The 18288-nt window shown below is 37.3% G+C and overlaps 1 protein-coding gene across 1 annotated transcript in view; it reads right to left on the bottom strand.

Moving 5' to 3' along the window:
- The window catches only part of LOC148815789 (uncharacterized), a 144204-nt gene that overhangs the window by 117611 nt on the left and 8305 nt on the right, over positions 1-18288 (bottom strand). Inside the window, exon 3 of the mRNA XM_088904884.1 lies at positions 17636-17800. Coding sequence (XP_088761010.1) covers positions 17636-17800 — 165 coding nt within the window. The remainder of the gene's footprint in view (positions 1-17635; positions 17801-18288) is intronic.

The raw sequence follows: 18288 nt of genomic DNA, 5'->3' as shown, positions 1-18288 counted from the left end.
GTAGTACTTCAGCTGCCTCAGCTTACTAAGTGCAGAGGGAAAGCAAATACAGCAGGCTTCATCTGAGATATCCAATTATAGTGCATAATACAAGGTATTATTGCTGTATTGAATTATACATTCTATTATAAATATTTCTTCGCAGCCTGTTCTTCAGGAAAACACCGCACACGTGAAATGATCTTCGAAGACTACCAGGACAGTAACAAAGAAAGCAGTAAGACGGATGAAACGAAAAGTTTATGTTGACGTCTGTTCCGCAACTGCTAAATACTACTGTGTGACATTATTTCTTACATGTATTCTGTTATTTTGCCACAGCCTGTGGGTCTCTGCTCTCAGCCACTGGCCAGGGTGCCAACCTGTAAAAGCAGCACCTGTGTGAAGACTTCTCAGCAGCAGCTGGAGCAGTATGACTCTTTGCTGGGAAGGGTTGGGAGGGTGGAGATACTCCTAAAGATGCAGAAGCCGGAGACAGTATGTTCATGCAGTCAAACGCTAGGTCAGCTGTCTCCGAACAGACCTACATCTCTTGATAAATGCCTCTCCCTTGCCGCGCAGGTTGCTGTATGTTATGATTTCTCTTTTATTATCAAAACCCTCAACTCGTTCAATTGTGGTTATTTTGGGAACATTTTGACATGTTCCTTGTAACTACACTGCTGTCGATATTGTAGCAATAGACAAAACTGAAACGCTTGGAGTTTGTAATGTAGGGATTTCTATATTTATGTCTTTATTTAGTGGTTTCATTAGTGACAAAGGCTTAACACATACTGGGCTTGCCAGCGCGGTGATGACACTGCCATCCCTGTGAATAGCAGGGACCTGTTCTGCCAGGGGTGAGGGGAGATCTCACTTTGGCTGAACTGGCTGGTTCCCTGTAGAGTGACGCCAGAGACCCGGGTTTGATCCTCCAGCGGTGTTGGGCGCATATCTACAGATGCAGCCATTCAAAATGAGCGGTAAAAACCCGCGGTGCAGTAACCAACCCACAGGGCACCGTAGGGCACCGCGGTAAGTGATTGGCTGGCCAAAATGACCGACAGGGGCACTTGTGGTGCATTGGTTGGTAGTGAAAAGATTTAATCATTCAATGTCTTTACTGTGCACATTTCAATCCGCTTAGTTTTGAATATTTATATGGAATTTTACCACTAAAGGGAAATTTTAGTAGCTGAGCATAAAAAGAAGAGGAGCATAATGCATCTGAAGGTCATAAACGATATTAATTTTGGAACATAAACATACAGTATATAGCTGGTCTTGGTACTTTAAAGAAAAAAATACACACCAGTATTCCATTTCTCCCTAAACATTTTAAGCTTCGAAGTCTTTAACTAACGTGATACCGGAGTCAACAAGCATACTTTTAGAATTTGATTAAAAGGGAATATAAAATGGAATCGCGTATCTAAAGAATTTAATAATGGTATGATTATATCCGTGTACTGCGACAGGGCTGTGTAGGGCTGTTTCGCCTGCCTGTTCATGCGAGCTGTCTTGTAGCCTACTGGTCTAGGTGCGTGACTACCAACTGGCAGGTTGTGTGTTTGAATCCAGCTGGTGCTGGACTTTTCTTTTAACAAACATTTCTTCGAAAAAATAGAATAGCGATATTATGGACAATCAATTGACTTTTATATTTCAAAATATCGCAACATGATCAATATTTGCGATATTTTGAACATATCTTCCCTTCTGACAGCGGTTCCTGCTTCTAGTGTGTGTGTGTGTGTGTGTGTGTGCAACAGAGTAAATTTTTATAGAGAAATGGAGGCTGGACAGTATGCGTTACAATATAAACATTTATATTGATTTAAATCGTGTTCTGATTTAAATCGCAAACGCGTGTTTAATTATGTGTTTTTTAATCATAATCAGGCTAATGCATTTCTACATTTTCTGTATGAACCAGCTTAGAGGTTCATACAGAAAGACAGCTTGTGTTTAAATTGAGTGTAAGGTAATTTATGCTTCTAAAGTCATGGTCAGCATTTATTATTGTACTGTGCTGTAAACTTTTTCTGTGCCTAGTCACATTATTTTATAGCGTTTTTATTGCGTTATTAAATCCGGTGGCGCTGTGTGTTAGTTTCCTGACTCCCATGTCACATGGTCTGTGATTGAATCCCATAGAACTATGACTTTATTTTTTAACAAACATTTCTTTGAAAAAATGAAACGTTTCCCTTGGTTAGAGATTAAATAAAACCTCACTCGCACCAAACAAATTTATATTTCTAAATATCACAAAATACGTTCATTGTCTTCCAATCGAGTCGAGTTGACATTGGAAGCCTGCCACACCCGGAGTATTAAACCAACGCATTAGCACATCAAAGCCCATCGAGGGCATTGAGCCAGTATTGGCTTTAGTATCCCCCCCCTCTCCCCTCAATTCAATTCAATTCAAGGTGTTTTATTTGCATGACAGATGGGCACAAGCAGTGTTGGGTATGTATATTGTAACGCTTACGGCAGACAGGCACTGTGTAAGAGCCGGCGCACCAGAGCAGCGCACCGAGGGAGCGTCTGCATTTATAACTTAGTTTTTAAAATTAGTCAAGCAATATGAAGCATCTCCTTTTACTTAGTGCCTGAGCATAAAAAGAATAGGAGCATACTGCAACGCGTGTGAAGTCCATAAACGATATTAATTTTGGAACTTAAACATACAGTATATGGCTGGTCTCGGTACTTTAAAGAAAACATACACACCAGTATTCCATTTCTCCCTAAACATTTTAAGCATCGAAGTCTTTAACTAACGCGATACCAGAGTCAACAAGCATACTTTTAGAATTTGACTAAAAGGGAATATAATATGGAATCGCGTATCTCAAGAAATTAATAACGATATAATTATATTCATGTTGCAAAAGAACTGCAACGGACATAAAAACTCCCTTGCTTTTAACAGAGCGTTCCATAATTTCTAACTACGAAAATGCCAGGTGAAAGGATTTGTAAACATATTTTGTTAAAGCAAGTCAGTTTTTTTCCGCAACACATAAAAGACATTTTTCCAAGAAAGTTTAGCCTTTGTCACTAATGAAACCACTAAATAAAGACATAAATATAGAAATCTTAAGATTTGTTTTATTTAATGTTGGTAGCAGGATGAACTGTCAGAGTGTATATTTTGTCGCAGAGTTGCTGCAAGATGTTAACAGTGAAAAAGGTATTTAGAAATGAGTTATTTCAAGATGAAAATTTTCAGAATAATTGCAAATCTAGCAGGATAGAGAAAGCACAGAAAACTGGCAGTTAGATTGATCAGATTAGTATGAAAAGTCATTTAGCAAAGGGAATGAGAAGAGTGACAAACTAGTATACTTTAGATCTTTTTTTCTGAACCAGGGAAAATCTGATCATGTTTCCCTATAACAATAATAAAAAACTGTATTTGATATATCACCATTAAAGGTGGCATCTCAAAGCAATACAGTAGATGTAAAAAAAGATAAAAGGACCACAGATTACAAAATAAATGCATATAAGAAAGACAAGCAGTTAGAGGTGCTACCAAAATTAGAAAATGAAGCAGATACAGACACTAAGTCTTCTGAAAAGAAAGGTTCTGAGGTTAGATTTAAACTGGCCCTGGTGTGTGTGTGTTTGTGTCTGTCTGTCCTGTGATGGACTGGCGCTATGTCCAGGGTGTATTCTGCCTTGTGTCCGTCGCTTACTGGGATAGGCTCCAAATCCTCTGTACTGGATAAAGAGATTAGAAATGGATGGAAGTAAAGGCACTGTGTGGATGGAACTATACACAGTGTTAGAAACCCACTATGAAATGGCAGCATCTCACTGAGATAAAATATTTTATAGTGCTGGCTTAAGGAAACAGCCTTTCCACCTCTCTTGCACATCAGTATCCATACCTAGTTATTTAAACAAATTGCCTCTAATTATAAACATCTTAATATGCTGGCTCTGTGGATCCGCATCAGCTATGTTTGCCCATTCCTTAAATTCATGTGCATCCAACACACAGTTCAACGCTAGCAACTACACAAAATCTAAAATATGAGCTCTACTTGCCACTTACAATACCAACAGTACCAGCTAACTTTAGTAGTGACATTTTCATGGATCTTTTTAACAATAAAATTTACAACATCAGACTTCAGACACAATTAAACAGGCCTCAAAAAAGTCTGGTACAAACATTTTCAGCATGGAATAAACCGTTACTTTAATGGTATAAACCTTAAATGGATTCATATTCTCAATAAGATTTGGTGCTCAGTAACATGACTTAGAAAATGACAGAAGACATACGTATCATGCTTATCCTTCTATTTTTCATAATCGTAAACTCCTTAAGGCAGTTACATTTTCTCTGTTCTGACCTGGAGTTACAGAGAAATTTAAATTCTAATAAGAGATTTGTAATGAGGAAAGTCATACCAATCACTCATACAGTACCAGGATTTGCAATTACAATACAAATACTTTCTTTCTGTATGTGTTTATTTTGCAGTTTGAGTCTATGGCATTCCTTTGGGGGTCTATACTCCAAGGCATGACTTTTTTATGTATAAACATCAGTATTTACTGCTATTAATTACTGTACGATTTATAGTTGAAATCTGAGCCTAGATATAAAGTTAGATATAAAGTTAAAATCTCGACAAAGCAATGTAGGAAATACAGAGAAAATAAATCCTTTCTGACATCTAAAATCAGTTTCGATCAAGGTCTCTAAAACGAACAAGAAAAAGAGGATTTTCGGAGGGCAATTACGCTGTGTTTATATAGAATAAGTGATTTATGAGCAATCTAATTTCTTGTTCGTTTAAAACAGTGAAATGTCAGCTGCAAAAGATCGCACCAGAAACAGCACTCTCTCTGCCTGTCATAGACGTTCAGGAAAGGCTGAATGAAGTCATGTCAAGTACAATAATTCGGAGATCAATAATAACAGTTGTAGGACAGTATATAAGGAGGATAAGGATTTTGAAGTTGACTCGAAATCTGATAGGTAACCAGTGCAAGGACTTGAAAACAGGTGTAATGCATCCCTGATAGGATTCTTGCTGTCATATTCTGAACATATTGAAGATTGCTCAGTGTGGATTTAATTTCCCCAGTGAACAGGATGTGCATTTATTAATTCTAGAAAAAAAGCCTTTCTTGATTTCTCTAGTTCTTAGTTTCTCTAGTTCCCTTTAAAATAAACTATTATTCCACAATGCAGAGTATTACATGGCCAGTATTTACACATGATATTTGTGATTTAAAGAAATTAACAGATTTAAGTGTTGGCTGAGTTATTGCAGGATAAAAGACTAGAGATGTTGGCAAGAAGAAGATAATTTGGGGAAAGCTGAGGAATACACTTATAACAAGAACACTTCCTAATGGGGTTAGGCATACTTTTGATGAAGATGATGAAGTTAACAGACTATATGTTTACATAGATACGGAAATAAGGATTGTATTTTAGATTATGTGTAGTTGCTGGCATTGAACTGTGTGTTGGATGCACATGAATTGAAGGAATGGGCAAACATAGCTGATGCGGATCCACAGAGCCAGCATATTAAGATGTTTATAATTAGAGGCAATTTGTTTAAATAACTAGGTATGGATACTGATGTGCAAGAGAGGTGGAAAGGCTGTTTCCTTAAGCCAGCACTATAAAATATTTTATCTCAGTGAGATGCTGCCATTTCATAGTGGGTTTCTAACACTGTGTATAGTTCCATCCACACAGTGCCTTTACTTCCATTTCTAATCTCTTTATCCAGTACAGAGGATTTGGAGCCTATCCCAGTAAGCAATAGACTCAAGGCAGAATACACCCGGGACATAGCGCCAGTCCATCACAGGACAGACAGACACAAACACACACACACCAGGGCCAGTTTTCCCATAAACCAATTAACTTACCAGTATGTTTTGGAGTGCGAGAGGGAGTCATATCACACATATGGAGAAAAACCATGTAACCCGGAGAGAACATGTAAACCCCGCACACACAGGATGGCAGGAATTGAACCTAGGACCCCAGTGCTGCAAGATAGCAATGCTAACCACTTTGCCACCATTATAAATGGATGGATATCTTAGTTATCTTTCTAGTTCACAGGTTTGCATGCATAATTTAATTTTGAAAGCCACTGAGACATCAGGTACTACTGTTGTATTTATGAAAAAGAAACAAAACAAAAAACATACTAACAACTGTGCCATCCTACTCCTTAGTTAATACATTTTATTATTCATAAATAGTTAACATTGTTGGCAAAATATTTTGAATTATATTTAACCCTATTTTTTCTTTAGTTTTGTATTTAACTTATTATATGATAGTCAGACTTAATGTATATTTGAACAATGAAAATATATTTTTACAAGATTTTACATTAAGCACTTAAAATTAATATGGTTAATAATAGTAAACTGTAACATGCTGTAACAAGATCGGTTAAACTGCGAAGAAAATGCTTTCAGAGAAAATGTTTCAGGTGTGAAGAACATAGATCTCCAATGCAATTTCAACCAAACCTGTTCCCACACACCCTGCCCCCACTACCATTAGAATATACACAAAGCACTCAAATCTTTCGAGCTAATGATCAGGTGACCCGAGAGAGAGCGAGAGAAACACCAAGGGGTGCGGAACCAGGGAACTATTTACATGGAAAACGGGCGATCTCCCCAGACTGTCCGCCCGTTTCACTGTTACCTTGATACCTCTTTATTTAGAACTCACTAACACTGATTTTTAGTTTAGAAGGATTCAAGTAGGGTTTTAGATGAAAGGCAGCGACCTTAATCAAGCCCAAATCATAATTGAACCCATTCAGAGCCTACATTACATTTTAGTGTTTCATTCTGAGCAGAAGACTCTCACACCTGAAGAAGGGGGAGGTGTTTTTCGCTGGAAATCTCGCCTACTTCTACTTTACAACCGGAGTGCTGGCTGTGACGAATTAAACCGGTTTTACAGGTTTCAATCACAGACCATGTGACATGGGAGTCAGGAAACTAACACACAGCGCCACCGGATTTGATAACGCTATAAAAACGCTATAAAATAATGTGACTTGGCACAGAACAAGTTTACAGCACAGTACAATAATAAATGCTGACCATGACTTTAGAAGCATAAATTGCCTTACACTCAATTTAAACACAAGCTGTCTTTAGCCCTCTGAGCTGGTTCATACAGAAATGTAGAGATCCAGGCTCAGAACACACAGCTTCATTAGCTAATACATATGCAGGACAACTAGAGAAGACGTTTTACAGAGGATGGATTTTTAGAAACATCCCATCAGTGACATCACTGAAGTCAACTCCTAGGTACTGTAACTGTCATGTGGATAGTTTCACAAGAATCAGACAAAGGTTTAAGCATCGCTTGTTCTAGATAAAACTGCAAAAAAAAAAACAACAACCCATAATGTACTTCTTTGCGGCTCTGTTTGCCCAAATCATATATTCACAACGTGAAATCTAGAAAATAATATTACGTAACCAAAATCCGCAATATGGAAACAGAACCTGTGTAATTGTTGATAGATGATGTACTCGTAACATTTTTTCAAGACGAACTACAACATTTAAAAAATGACTTGTATGTACTTGATATCTCTAATCAATCCACGGGTCCCAGCACAAAACGAAACTAAAACGCATACCGTTTCGCGCTTCTTATTAGTTGCTCAAAAGTAATTTGACCGTATGAAATGCATAATATAAACCTAGAAACATATACGTGAGCAGTACTTAAGCACTGTAGTATCGGTGTTAAGACATACCTCTCAAATACTGTAAATCAAGTTAAAAATATCTCAAGACCGATTCTGGTCATAATGAAACCATGTTTCGTGTATGTTTTCTTTAAAGTACCGAGACCAGCCATATACTGTATGTTTATGTTCCAAAATTAATATCGTTTATGGCCTTCACACGCGTTGCAGTATGCTCCTATTCTTTTTATGCTCAGCTACTAAGATTTCCCTTCAGTGGTAAAATTAGATATGAATATTCAATACTTAAACGGGCACAGTTAAGACATTAAATATACATATACATACTGTATACAGTACAGTTTGCATACGGTAATATGTTTATGTTCCTAAATCAATCTCTTTTATGAGCATGTGAAAGGCATGGTGAATCACTGTACTTTGCATGATTGGAAACAAATGCGTGATTGCGAAATGCTGTGGTGTTACTTTTACAAAGACGGTCAATGAAAAAAAGAATGTTGACCAGGGCAATACTTTGAGTTTACACTTACAGCTTGTCCAAGGTCATTCATTATTAATACTATTAGTAATATCTTCGTTAAAGACTTTGATGGCCACAGCTCAAACATGAGAGGTTGAGCTTTATTAGCTCCACCTTGCGGAAATTCCGGATACTATTATTTTGCTTGTCGTATTATAGGAGAATTTACGGTAACTCGAGGTATTTACCGGTAGCTTGCGGTAGACTGCGTACAGCGTACCGCAAAATAATGCGGTATCGCCCGCGCATTTTGAATGGCTGCATCTGTATGTGAGCCCGAAAGCACTACATTATTAATAATATCTTCCGTGTCGCATTAACATTGGAATGTTCTTTTTTACAAGTCTAAAAAGAGGCAGTACACAATATGTCTCCTCTATAACTCTTCAGTTTACAGAGAAATCCCACAACATTGTCCAATAATATTCTTCTTGTGTCTAATTTTCTTTTTAGCTGGATTTGAGCTACAGTATATGAATATAATTATATCGTTATTAATTTCTTTAGATACACAATTCCATATTATGTTCCCTATTAATCAAATTCTTCAAGTATGCATTTTTTTACTGCAATAACGAGTGTGGGTATTCGCAGACAAGGTTAAAACATTATAACTTGTTACAAAGTATATAAACTTAATATAGTCAGAATGAGCATGTAAAAACGTTTCCAAAATAACCACAGTATGTAACCGAATGAAAGACCTTGATGCTTAAAATGTTTAGGAAGAAAGTGGAATACTGGTGTGTATTTTTTATTTAAACTACCAATACCAGCTATATACAGTTTACATAATATGTTTATGTTCCTAAATTAATATCGTTTATGAGCATGTGAAAGGCATGGTGAATCGGAGATTCTAAAAACTTACTTTGTATGATTGGAAACAAATACGTGATCGGATCAACGAAATGCTGTGGTGTAACTTTTTGTCAATGAAAAAACAGTGTATTTTCCTGTTGCAACAGTTAAACTGATGCAGACGGTTATAAAGAAAGTAGACCACAGTAATACTTTGAGCTTACAGCCTGTCCAAGGTCATTCATTATTAATACTATTAGTAATATCTTCCGTAAAGACTTTGATGCATAAAATATTTACGAATAATTAAAATATTTATGATGACGGTGGAAGGCTGTGTACTTTTGTCCAACTGAGCAATCTTGCTTTTATAAAATATACCGACTTTTTAATGTTTAATGATTAACATGCTGTAATACACAGTTTAAAATTATTAAAAGTCTAATTGGAAAAGGATAGTCCCTCAGCAGTGACCGGGATTCGTAACTGGGCTTTTTCTGGCAACTACTCAAATGCTGTACATGAAACGTTAAGCTTTCTTAGCTCCACCTGGCGGTTTTACAAGGTGATTCCAGATACTATTATCATAACACGCATTGTGACACGTGACACGGCTCACCTACTGCATTTTAGGTGTGACGTTCACACCTACCGCATTTTACCACAGCATACTGTTTGCATCATGAATGTCTGCATCTGTACATCCATTTTCTAACCACATCCAATTCAGGGTGCAAGGCAGAGTATACCCTGGATAGCATGCCTTTCCGTGGCAGGGCAAACACAGACACAAACATAAACATGCACACACTCACACCTAGAAGCAATTTTCCTAGAAGCCAATTAATCTATAAATACCATGTTGCTGTATATCCATTCTGAAAGCAACCCAGGTCCAGAATTTAACCCAGGGCTTTAGTGCAGCAAGGTAGCAGTTCCAGAGTCCCATACAATATTATTTTATAATATTATACAAGTAATTGTAAAAATAAAGGAAACACTTGAGTAAATGAGGGATACAAGGTATGCTCAAAGTGGTTTCTTCCACACAGGTGTGGTTCCAGCATTAATTAAGCAATTAATATTCCATCATCCTAAGAGTAAAGTATAAAAATGCTGGGCAGTTGCCCTTTAATTTAGCTACCATGGCTATAAGAAGTGACTTTGAGAGAAGGGGGGATTGGTTGTTGAGGTATGTTTGACAGGAGCTTCAGTTGAAAACTGCTTAACTTTCTAATGTTTCATGAGTAACAATGGCTAAGATGATGCTGGCATGGAAGTCTCAGGGAAAGACATCATCAAGTGGGGTCCATTATGGACAAAAGTGCATAATACTGGATGATGATGTCCATGCATTGGCTTGAATTGCACAGCAACACAGACAAACAAGTCTGAATCAATTGACTGAAAATGTCAATCTAAGGGGTGAGCAGGCAGTTTCATCAAGTACTTCACAGAGAGGGATACTATGGTCAGGCTGCAGTGCAGTCATCCTTCACCTTCAACAAGAAGACAAGTATGTGTGTAACACACATCAAAAGAAGCTTAGAGGCTAGAGTGCTTCTTTCATACAGTGAAGCGTTCTGGTGGATTTGTTATGGTATGAGGTTCATCGAAGAATGGTGACTGATCCCTCCAGTAGAGCTCCAGATACTTGTATATTCTAGCTGAATTAAAGCTGTTCTAGTGGCTTGTATTACCCTAGCCCCCTTAATAAACTTTGGGTTGGTATTTCCTTTATTTTCACAGTTACCTGTATGTTATATTATTGTATATTATTGAATTGTAGTATTATGCATAATATGCAATATATTATAATACATTTTATTGTTAAAATAATGGCATCACATGTAAAGTTTGCTTGATAAACAGTGGACTACACTGTGCTTCTTGGTTCCTCTATAAGTCACAGCCTGGGCTTTCTGATATCTCTCCATGATGACTTTATCAGCCTTGAGACAACTTCTGCAGGCTCAGAGGTAATGGGAACAGCATTGTGCATTTTTTGGTTGATGGAGAATTGCACCTAATATAGTATGACAGATAATAATATCTTTTGAGTATAGTTATATGTTTTGCTCCATCCCTCAGTTTAGTTGTTTTTGCCTCCAAGTCAGGAAAAATTGTCAAATACTTTTGGCACCATTGCTTGGCAGCTTTTTGAGCTGAAGCCTTAACCTGATTGGTCTTTTGATGCTGAAGTAGTTAAGTGAACATTTTTCTTTCAGTTTTATGAATGGGATCAACAAATGTTCACAAGGTACACACCAGTATTTGTTTTATTTTGTTGTTTTGAAATCACTCCTCACAGTAGCCAGAAACAGGGGATTAAAGTTAATCATTTCCAATAACTTGTGGAAGTGTGCAGTTAAAGTTTGTGCAAGTCCTTTTTATGAACAATTGACCTTTGGCTTTGTATTGAGGTACAGTAGGTAGGTTTTAGACAGTTTCCACCTCAATTCTGAAGTTTAATACATTTGGAACCTCTTCTGTTTACAAAAGCAATACCCATGCACACTAAACAGCAAAAAAAGACATGCTTTGTTCTCAAGGATAACAAATATGCTCGTGCTAAAAACAGTCTGATTTCACTCCCCATACGAGTAAGGACAGTGGCATATTACTGGTGACCATGATACAGGTAGCCTCAACAGAAATGTCCAATGTGTCCTTAAAGTTTATGACTCAAGTGAGCTGATAACAGTTTGAAGTTATTTAATTATCTTTCAATTAATGTCTATCTAGCATAATATAAACATTTGAACAAACAATAATTACCAGAATGATAAAGAAGATGGAATGACAGTACTTTAACCCAGCATTTTTCAAGTCTTCCCTAGCCTGAAGCTAACAGACCACCACTACATATTGTTCCTTGGACATCTGGACTATGTAAGAAAGACTAGAACACCAGGACAAAGGACATCCAAACACAGACAGTCAATGCATACAGCATAGGCAAAACAAAGAAGGAAGTGGTTGTGATACGTCCTAAACCTCTCATGGCCAGGGTTATTCACAAAATAAAGGCCAAGATGAATAGGCCTGTGGCAGTTTCTATATGGAAAATTACTCAGAACGAGTAACTTCAGAGTTAGAAAACTCAGCTACACCTTCAATGAGCTGAATTCTTTCATTATTAAGGGAACTGAAACAGTCAGAAAGTGCCACTCAGGAAACAAGAGATGTTTTGAATGAGGCACAATAGAATCTACTGTATTGCAAGAAAAGACAAACTCTTGAAAATACAAACTAGAAAACTAAAATACATTTACAGTTTCTGTGTCTCATCTGTTCGAGAATCACTTTTACTCCCAACCTTGGGCCAAACAAGATCTGCCATTGATTTATAGAAATTAATTATAAGAGATAACAATAGGTGAGATTATACCAGCTTCTGCAAAGAGCACTTGCTACTCCATTACAGGTTTTCTTAACTGATTAAAAATAAAGCAAAAAAGTAATGGAATAATGATCATTCTAAAATGAACAAAAAACATGACATTAAAAATAAATAGGTTCAACTATTAAGATATTTCTTTGAAATATTTTATCTTCAGCTTTTAATACAGTAACCTTTTAGATACGGCAGTTATCTCCAATAGATAGTTGAGGAGGTAGGGATATTTGAACTTCAACATAATAACTCTCTCTCTATAAAGTGCAGTGTCTGTCTGTCTGTTTGTTACAGATGCTCTTATTTTTCATCCTACAGACCTGAAATTTTGCACACAAGTACATCTTACCCTAGGTTAGGTTTTTAACATAAAACCTTTCACCTTCAAGGCCAATAAAGGCTGAAAAGGCCATTTAATTTAAAACCCGGCATGTGTCATATAAAACTGAGGGGAATCCCCGTCCCCGATTGTTTTTCGATAAATTGGATTAAAAACACAAGTGCAGCAGTGAACGTTTGATGTTCCAAACACGCTGAGCATGTGGTAAATTTATGTTTCATTCATAACATTTGTTTTTTGATTATGACGTCAGGCGGTGGTGCATTATTCTTTATCACTCTGTGTAAACTCAGATTACTCAAATAATCGTGACATTGTGTTAATATCTCTCTAAATCTATAAAGCACCTGAAATTTAAACCTTCTCATAAACCATTTAATTAATTAGATAGATCAAAACATGCAAACCAAGAAGAGGTCTGGATCATTGGGTAGCTCCACCAAAGCTTCTTCAAAAGTCAAAGCAGCGCGCCTATCAGAAACAGATGATCAAAGAGAAGCAAGGTTACAGGCACAAAGAGCTAGAACAGCTGTAGCTCACCAAGCTAAAATAGATGATCAAAGAAGAACAAGGCAACAGGTAGACGAAACAAGAAAAGCAGCTTTAAGATAAAGACAGTTTGACCTTCACAATGCAGCTTTTAATTACATTAATAACTTCATCTCACAACACAAAACTGTTGAAATTGGAACTATGAGTGTGGTGCGCAATCACTGCACCAGGTCTTTGCTGGAATAATGGAATAATGCTGGAATAATGGAAAAGTGAGCCTTTGGCCAATAGAACAACCACCAGAGCCTTTTCTCTCATTGATGGAAGATGACACAGAAAAGTCCAGGCACTTCCTTTCAAACATCAGAAAGTACAATTCATGTTTCCAGATTACATCGTTTGGTGCTTTAAAAGAAGTAAATGAGCCAGGATAATCCCACCTTCAAAATCCAGGGACAAGTGTATCACAGAATTGGTTCGCTTTTACCTTTTGAAGAAGAATTGCCTAAAATTTGTTCAAATTTACTTAATGTGAGATAAGCAAGAACAAACAGATCGCAGGTGCCATATTATGCCTGGTGTTCAACAGGAAGTCATTCAGAGCCTACAAAACATGCTCCATGAGCACAACAATTTAGTCAGAAGTTTCAAGTCAGTGCTGCAAGATCCTGCACTCGGAGATAACTAAGTCATCATTAGAGCAGACAAGACACCAGCTGGTGAGCATAAGAGCAGGTTCAATGCCCAAACCACAAATGAAGTTGCAATCCTTTTGGTTGATCAAGATGCAGGAAAATGTGACATTATCCTTCATTAGGGAGAGGATACCCTACAGAGAATTTCGGAAACACATTGTTCATATGATGCGCTTCAATACCCAATAATATTTTGGAAAGGACAAGATGGCTACTTCATCAACATTCTGCCTCTCTCATCAGGAAAGAAAGTAACTGCAAATGATTACTATGCTTACCAAATTATGGTGAGTTCAAACAGTTCCAATCACATTTTAAAGTGCAGAGAACTATTCCACCAGTACAATGTTGACATGTAGGCAAAAACTGAAAGTGAGCGTCTTTTGTTCATTCGCCACTATCGGGCACAACTTCCAGCTGAGACATACCAGGGTCTGAGAGATGCAATCACCAGTGATGGAGATGTCAACAACACTGGAAAAGGGGTGATATTACCTTCTACATTCACAGGAGGAACAAGATACATGCATGAAAAGACTCAAGATGCCATGACTTATGTCACAAATGTCACAAAGTATGGCAGACCTGACCTTTTCATTACTTTCACATGCAACCCTACATGGCAGGAGATACAGAGAGAATGTTTCCCTGGCCAAAAGGCAATCCAGAGACATGATCTTATTACAAAGAGTTTTTCGGAGAAAGGTGGTGTCCCTCATCAATCTTCTAACAAAGAACAAAATCTTTGGTGATTCAAGATGCCACATGTATACCATAGAATGGCAAAAGAAAGGTCTGCCTCATGCTCATATTTTGCTCTGGCTGGTCAACAAAATTCACCCCAAAGATGTTGACAGAATTATTTCAGCTGAAATTCCAGATCCTCATGATGACAAAGTTCTGTTTGATGTTGTAGTGAAAAACATGATTCATGGGGCACCTGTGGTCCTTGCAGGGAGGAAAATTCACCAACAAGTATCCAAGAAAGTTCTTACAAGAAACTCAAACCGATCAGGATGGTTATCCATTGTACAAGAGAAGGAAACCAGGAGATGGTGGCCATGAGGCAATCTTCATGATTAATGGTTAAGAAGTTTTTGCGGACAACAGGTGGGTTGTTCCCTACAATCCACTTCTCTCACAAATTTTCACTGCTCACGTTGAATACTGCAGCTCAGTCAAATCCATCAAGTATGTGTGCAAATATGTCAACAAAGGCTTTGACATGGCAGTTTTTGGAATCCAAAACAAAGAAAGCAACGATGATGAGGTCAGAAAGCTTCAAATGGGCAGATACATTAGTAGCAATGAAGCTGTCTGGAAGATACTGAAGTTTCCCATCTCCAAGCGTCATCCCACAGTTGTTCCTCTTGCTGTGCACCTTGAAAATGGGCAACATGTATATTTCAACCCAGAAACTGTTGACCGAGCTGCCCCCCTTGATCCAAAAGCCACTATTACATTGACAATTTTCTTTGATCTCTGTGCTTAAAATAATTTTGCAAAGACACTGATTTACCATGAAGTTCCCAAATACTTCACTTGGGTCAGTGGATCAAGAACATGGAAACCAAGATCACAAGGAACACCAATTGAAAGATTCCCTGAAATCAAAGCATCTGATGCCCTTGGAAGAGTCTACGCTGCTCATCCCAACAATGAAGAGTGTTATTATGTGAGTGTTATTATGTGTTTACTACTTCACACTGTTAGAGGTCCAACTTCCTCTGAATCACTCAGGACATTTGAAGGCAGAGTGTGTTCAACCTACAGAGAAGACTGCAATCTCCATGGACTTCTAGAAAATGAAAAGCACTGCGATGAAGCTCTTTCAGAGGCTACATTGACTGTTTCACCTTATAGACTCAGAGATCTCTTCTGCATAATGCTCACTGCATGTCATCATTACAACCCACAAGCATTATGGAAGAATCACAAGGAGGCTCTCAGCTAAGACATTTTGTATCATGAAAAGCAACTGAATAAAAATGCCTCATATGATGATATTATCTTCAATGAGGCTCTGGTGAAAATTGAAGACAAGGTCCTTTCATTAGATGGCAAAGAACTGAAGCAATTTGGATTGCCTCAACCAAGAACAGAAAAAAATGGCATCTCTCAGGAAATGCTCAGGGAAACATCCTACAGCAAAGAAGAGTTGAAGGAGTCTGTTGCAAGCAATGAAACAATGCTCACATCAGATCAAGCAAATGTCTACAGAAAAAATTTAGATGCCATTGATCATGGTGGATTCTGTTTCCTCAATGCTCCAGGTGGAACTGGAAAGACATTTGTCACTAACTTACTCCTTGCACACTTGCGTTCACAAGGACACATTGCCCTTGCTGTGGCATCAACAGGTATAGCTTATTCCACATTTAAATTGTCTCTTGATCTGATCAGACATGATTCACAAACTTGTAACATTTCAAAAGGACTTGCAGAGGTTTTGATTGAGTGCAAGCGTATTGTCTGGGATGAGCGCACCATGTCTCACAAACATGCCTTTGAAGCTGTTGATCGAACACTGAAGGACATAAGAGGCAATGATGCAATTATGGGAGGAATTACATTTTTAATGAAAGGAGTTTTCTGACAAACTTTGTCAATTATCCCAAAAGGAACCAGAGCTGATGAATTGAAGGCTGCAGTTAAAGCCTGTTATTTCTGGAAACATGTCCAGAAGCTTCATCTGCAAACAAACATGAGAGTCCACCTCAAAAAGGATAAGCATGCTGGAATCTTTGCTGAAAATTTGTTGAGAAAAGGAGATGGTACATTGGCAACAGAAAAAGATGGTTAAATAAACTTCGCAAAGCATGTCACTGTTTCTTCCAAAGAAGCACTAGAAAGTGTTGTATTCCCAAATTTGGCTGCCAACTACAAGAACACCAATTGGCTTAGTGAAAGAGCACTACTAGCACTGAAAAATGATGCAGTGGATTACATCAATGATCGAATGTTGAAAAAGGTGCCTGGTGAAGCAACAGTTTTCAAAAGTGTTGATACTGTTGTTGACATTGATGATGTTGTCCAATACCCTGTGGAGTTTTTGAACACCTTGCATCCACCTGGTGTTCCACCTCTCAATCTATCTCTCAAAATTGGATGTCCTGTCATGCTTTCATGAAATTTGGAACCCCCCAAAACTGCAGAATGGAACTCGCTTAGTGATCAAAAAGCTTCACCCATATGTGCTTGTGCATCAATACTCTCTGGATCGTTCAAGGGAGAAGATGTGTTAATTCCAAGAATTTTTAATCATTCCATCTGATCTGCCATTCAGGTTCAAACGTCTTCAATTCCCCATTAGACTCAGTTTCGCTATGTCTATCAATAATGCGCAGGGTCAGTGACTCAAAAATGTGGGCTTGAACCTGGAATCATCATGCTTCTCTTCATCATGGACAACTTTACGTTAAAAGTGAAAAACAACTTCACATCTTTCCTCCAGAAGGCAAAACAAAAAATGTTGTGTATAAAGAAGCTTTCCATGAGTAAATATTTATGTAATACAAATCTTTAAGCAATAACAAAATACTCAATGTTTACAGCCTCCCTATTTTAACTTCAGCTAGTAATAAATAAAATATAATATATAATATAATAATAGATGTATAATTCAGTTCCATAATTATATTTTTCTCATTCTCTCACCTCTGATGATTTTAGTCTCAGATGACTTTGGAGTTCTATATTTCAAATAGTAGTCTTCCAAATGCTTTCTGATAAGTGGTCTTGCTTCATGATCTCTTGAGCTTCCAAGGTGTTTAAGGTAGTCTACTAGATTTTCAAATCGATTCTTTTCCATTTGACTGAAACCTGAAAAATTCAATGTTTTAGAATTTGTTAAATGGTTATTTTAGGCTTATTTCACTCAGTGTTGGTGTTTTTCACAAAATTGGTGTTTTTCTATGAATTATGTATGCATACAGTATATGCAAAATACATTCCAGGGGGAGCACATGTATTATACCATAGGATGTGTTGTTTTTTTTTCCTTTTGACTGTAAGATGAAAGAATTCATCCATACAAAAACATGAAATACATCATCTTACACTGAAAAAAAAGTCCCATTATTGTTATACTATCCTCCAAGTGAAGACAGCCTGGCTTTTATTAATTCAGAACAGAGGACTGAAGTTTAAATTTATTAATAGGATGAATTACTGATAAGCAATAAGTTGTTTCCAACACATTCCTGCAATGAGTTTTATACATCTGAATACTTGTACTTTGTCAGTGAAAATTAGTACTGTAACTAAGAAAATTAGAAAATTAGAAAACAGGAAATTAGACCAGGAAATTA

The sequence above is a fragment of the Atractosteus spatula genome, chromosome 24, assembly GCF_055471065.1.
Source record: "Atractosteus spatula isolate fAtrSpa1 chromosome 24, fAtrSpa1.hap1, whole genome shotgun sequence".
NCBI lineage: Eukaryota > Metazoa > Chordata > Actinopteri > Semionotiformes > Lepisosteidae > Atractosteus > Atractosteus spatula.
Note: the sequence above shows the minus strand (reverse complement) of the source record. Positions and strands in the feature narration are given on the sequence as shown.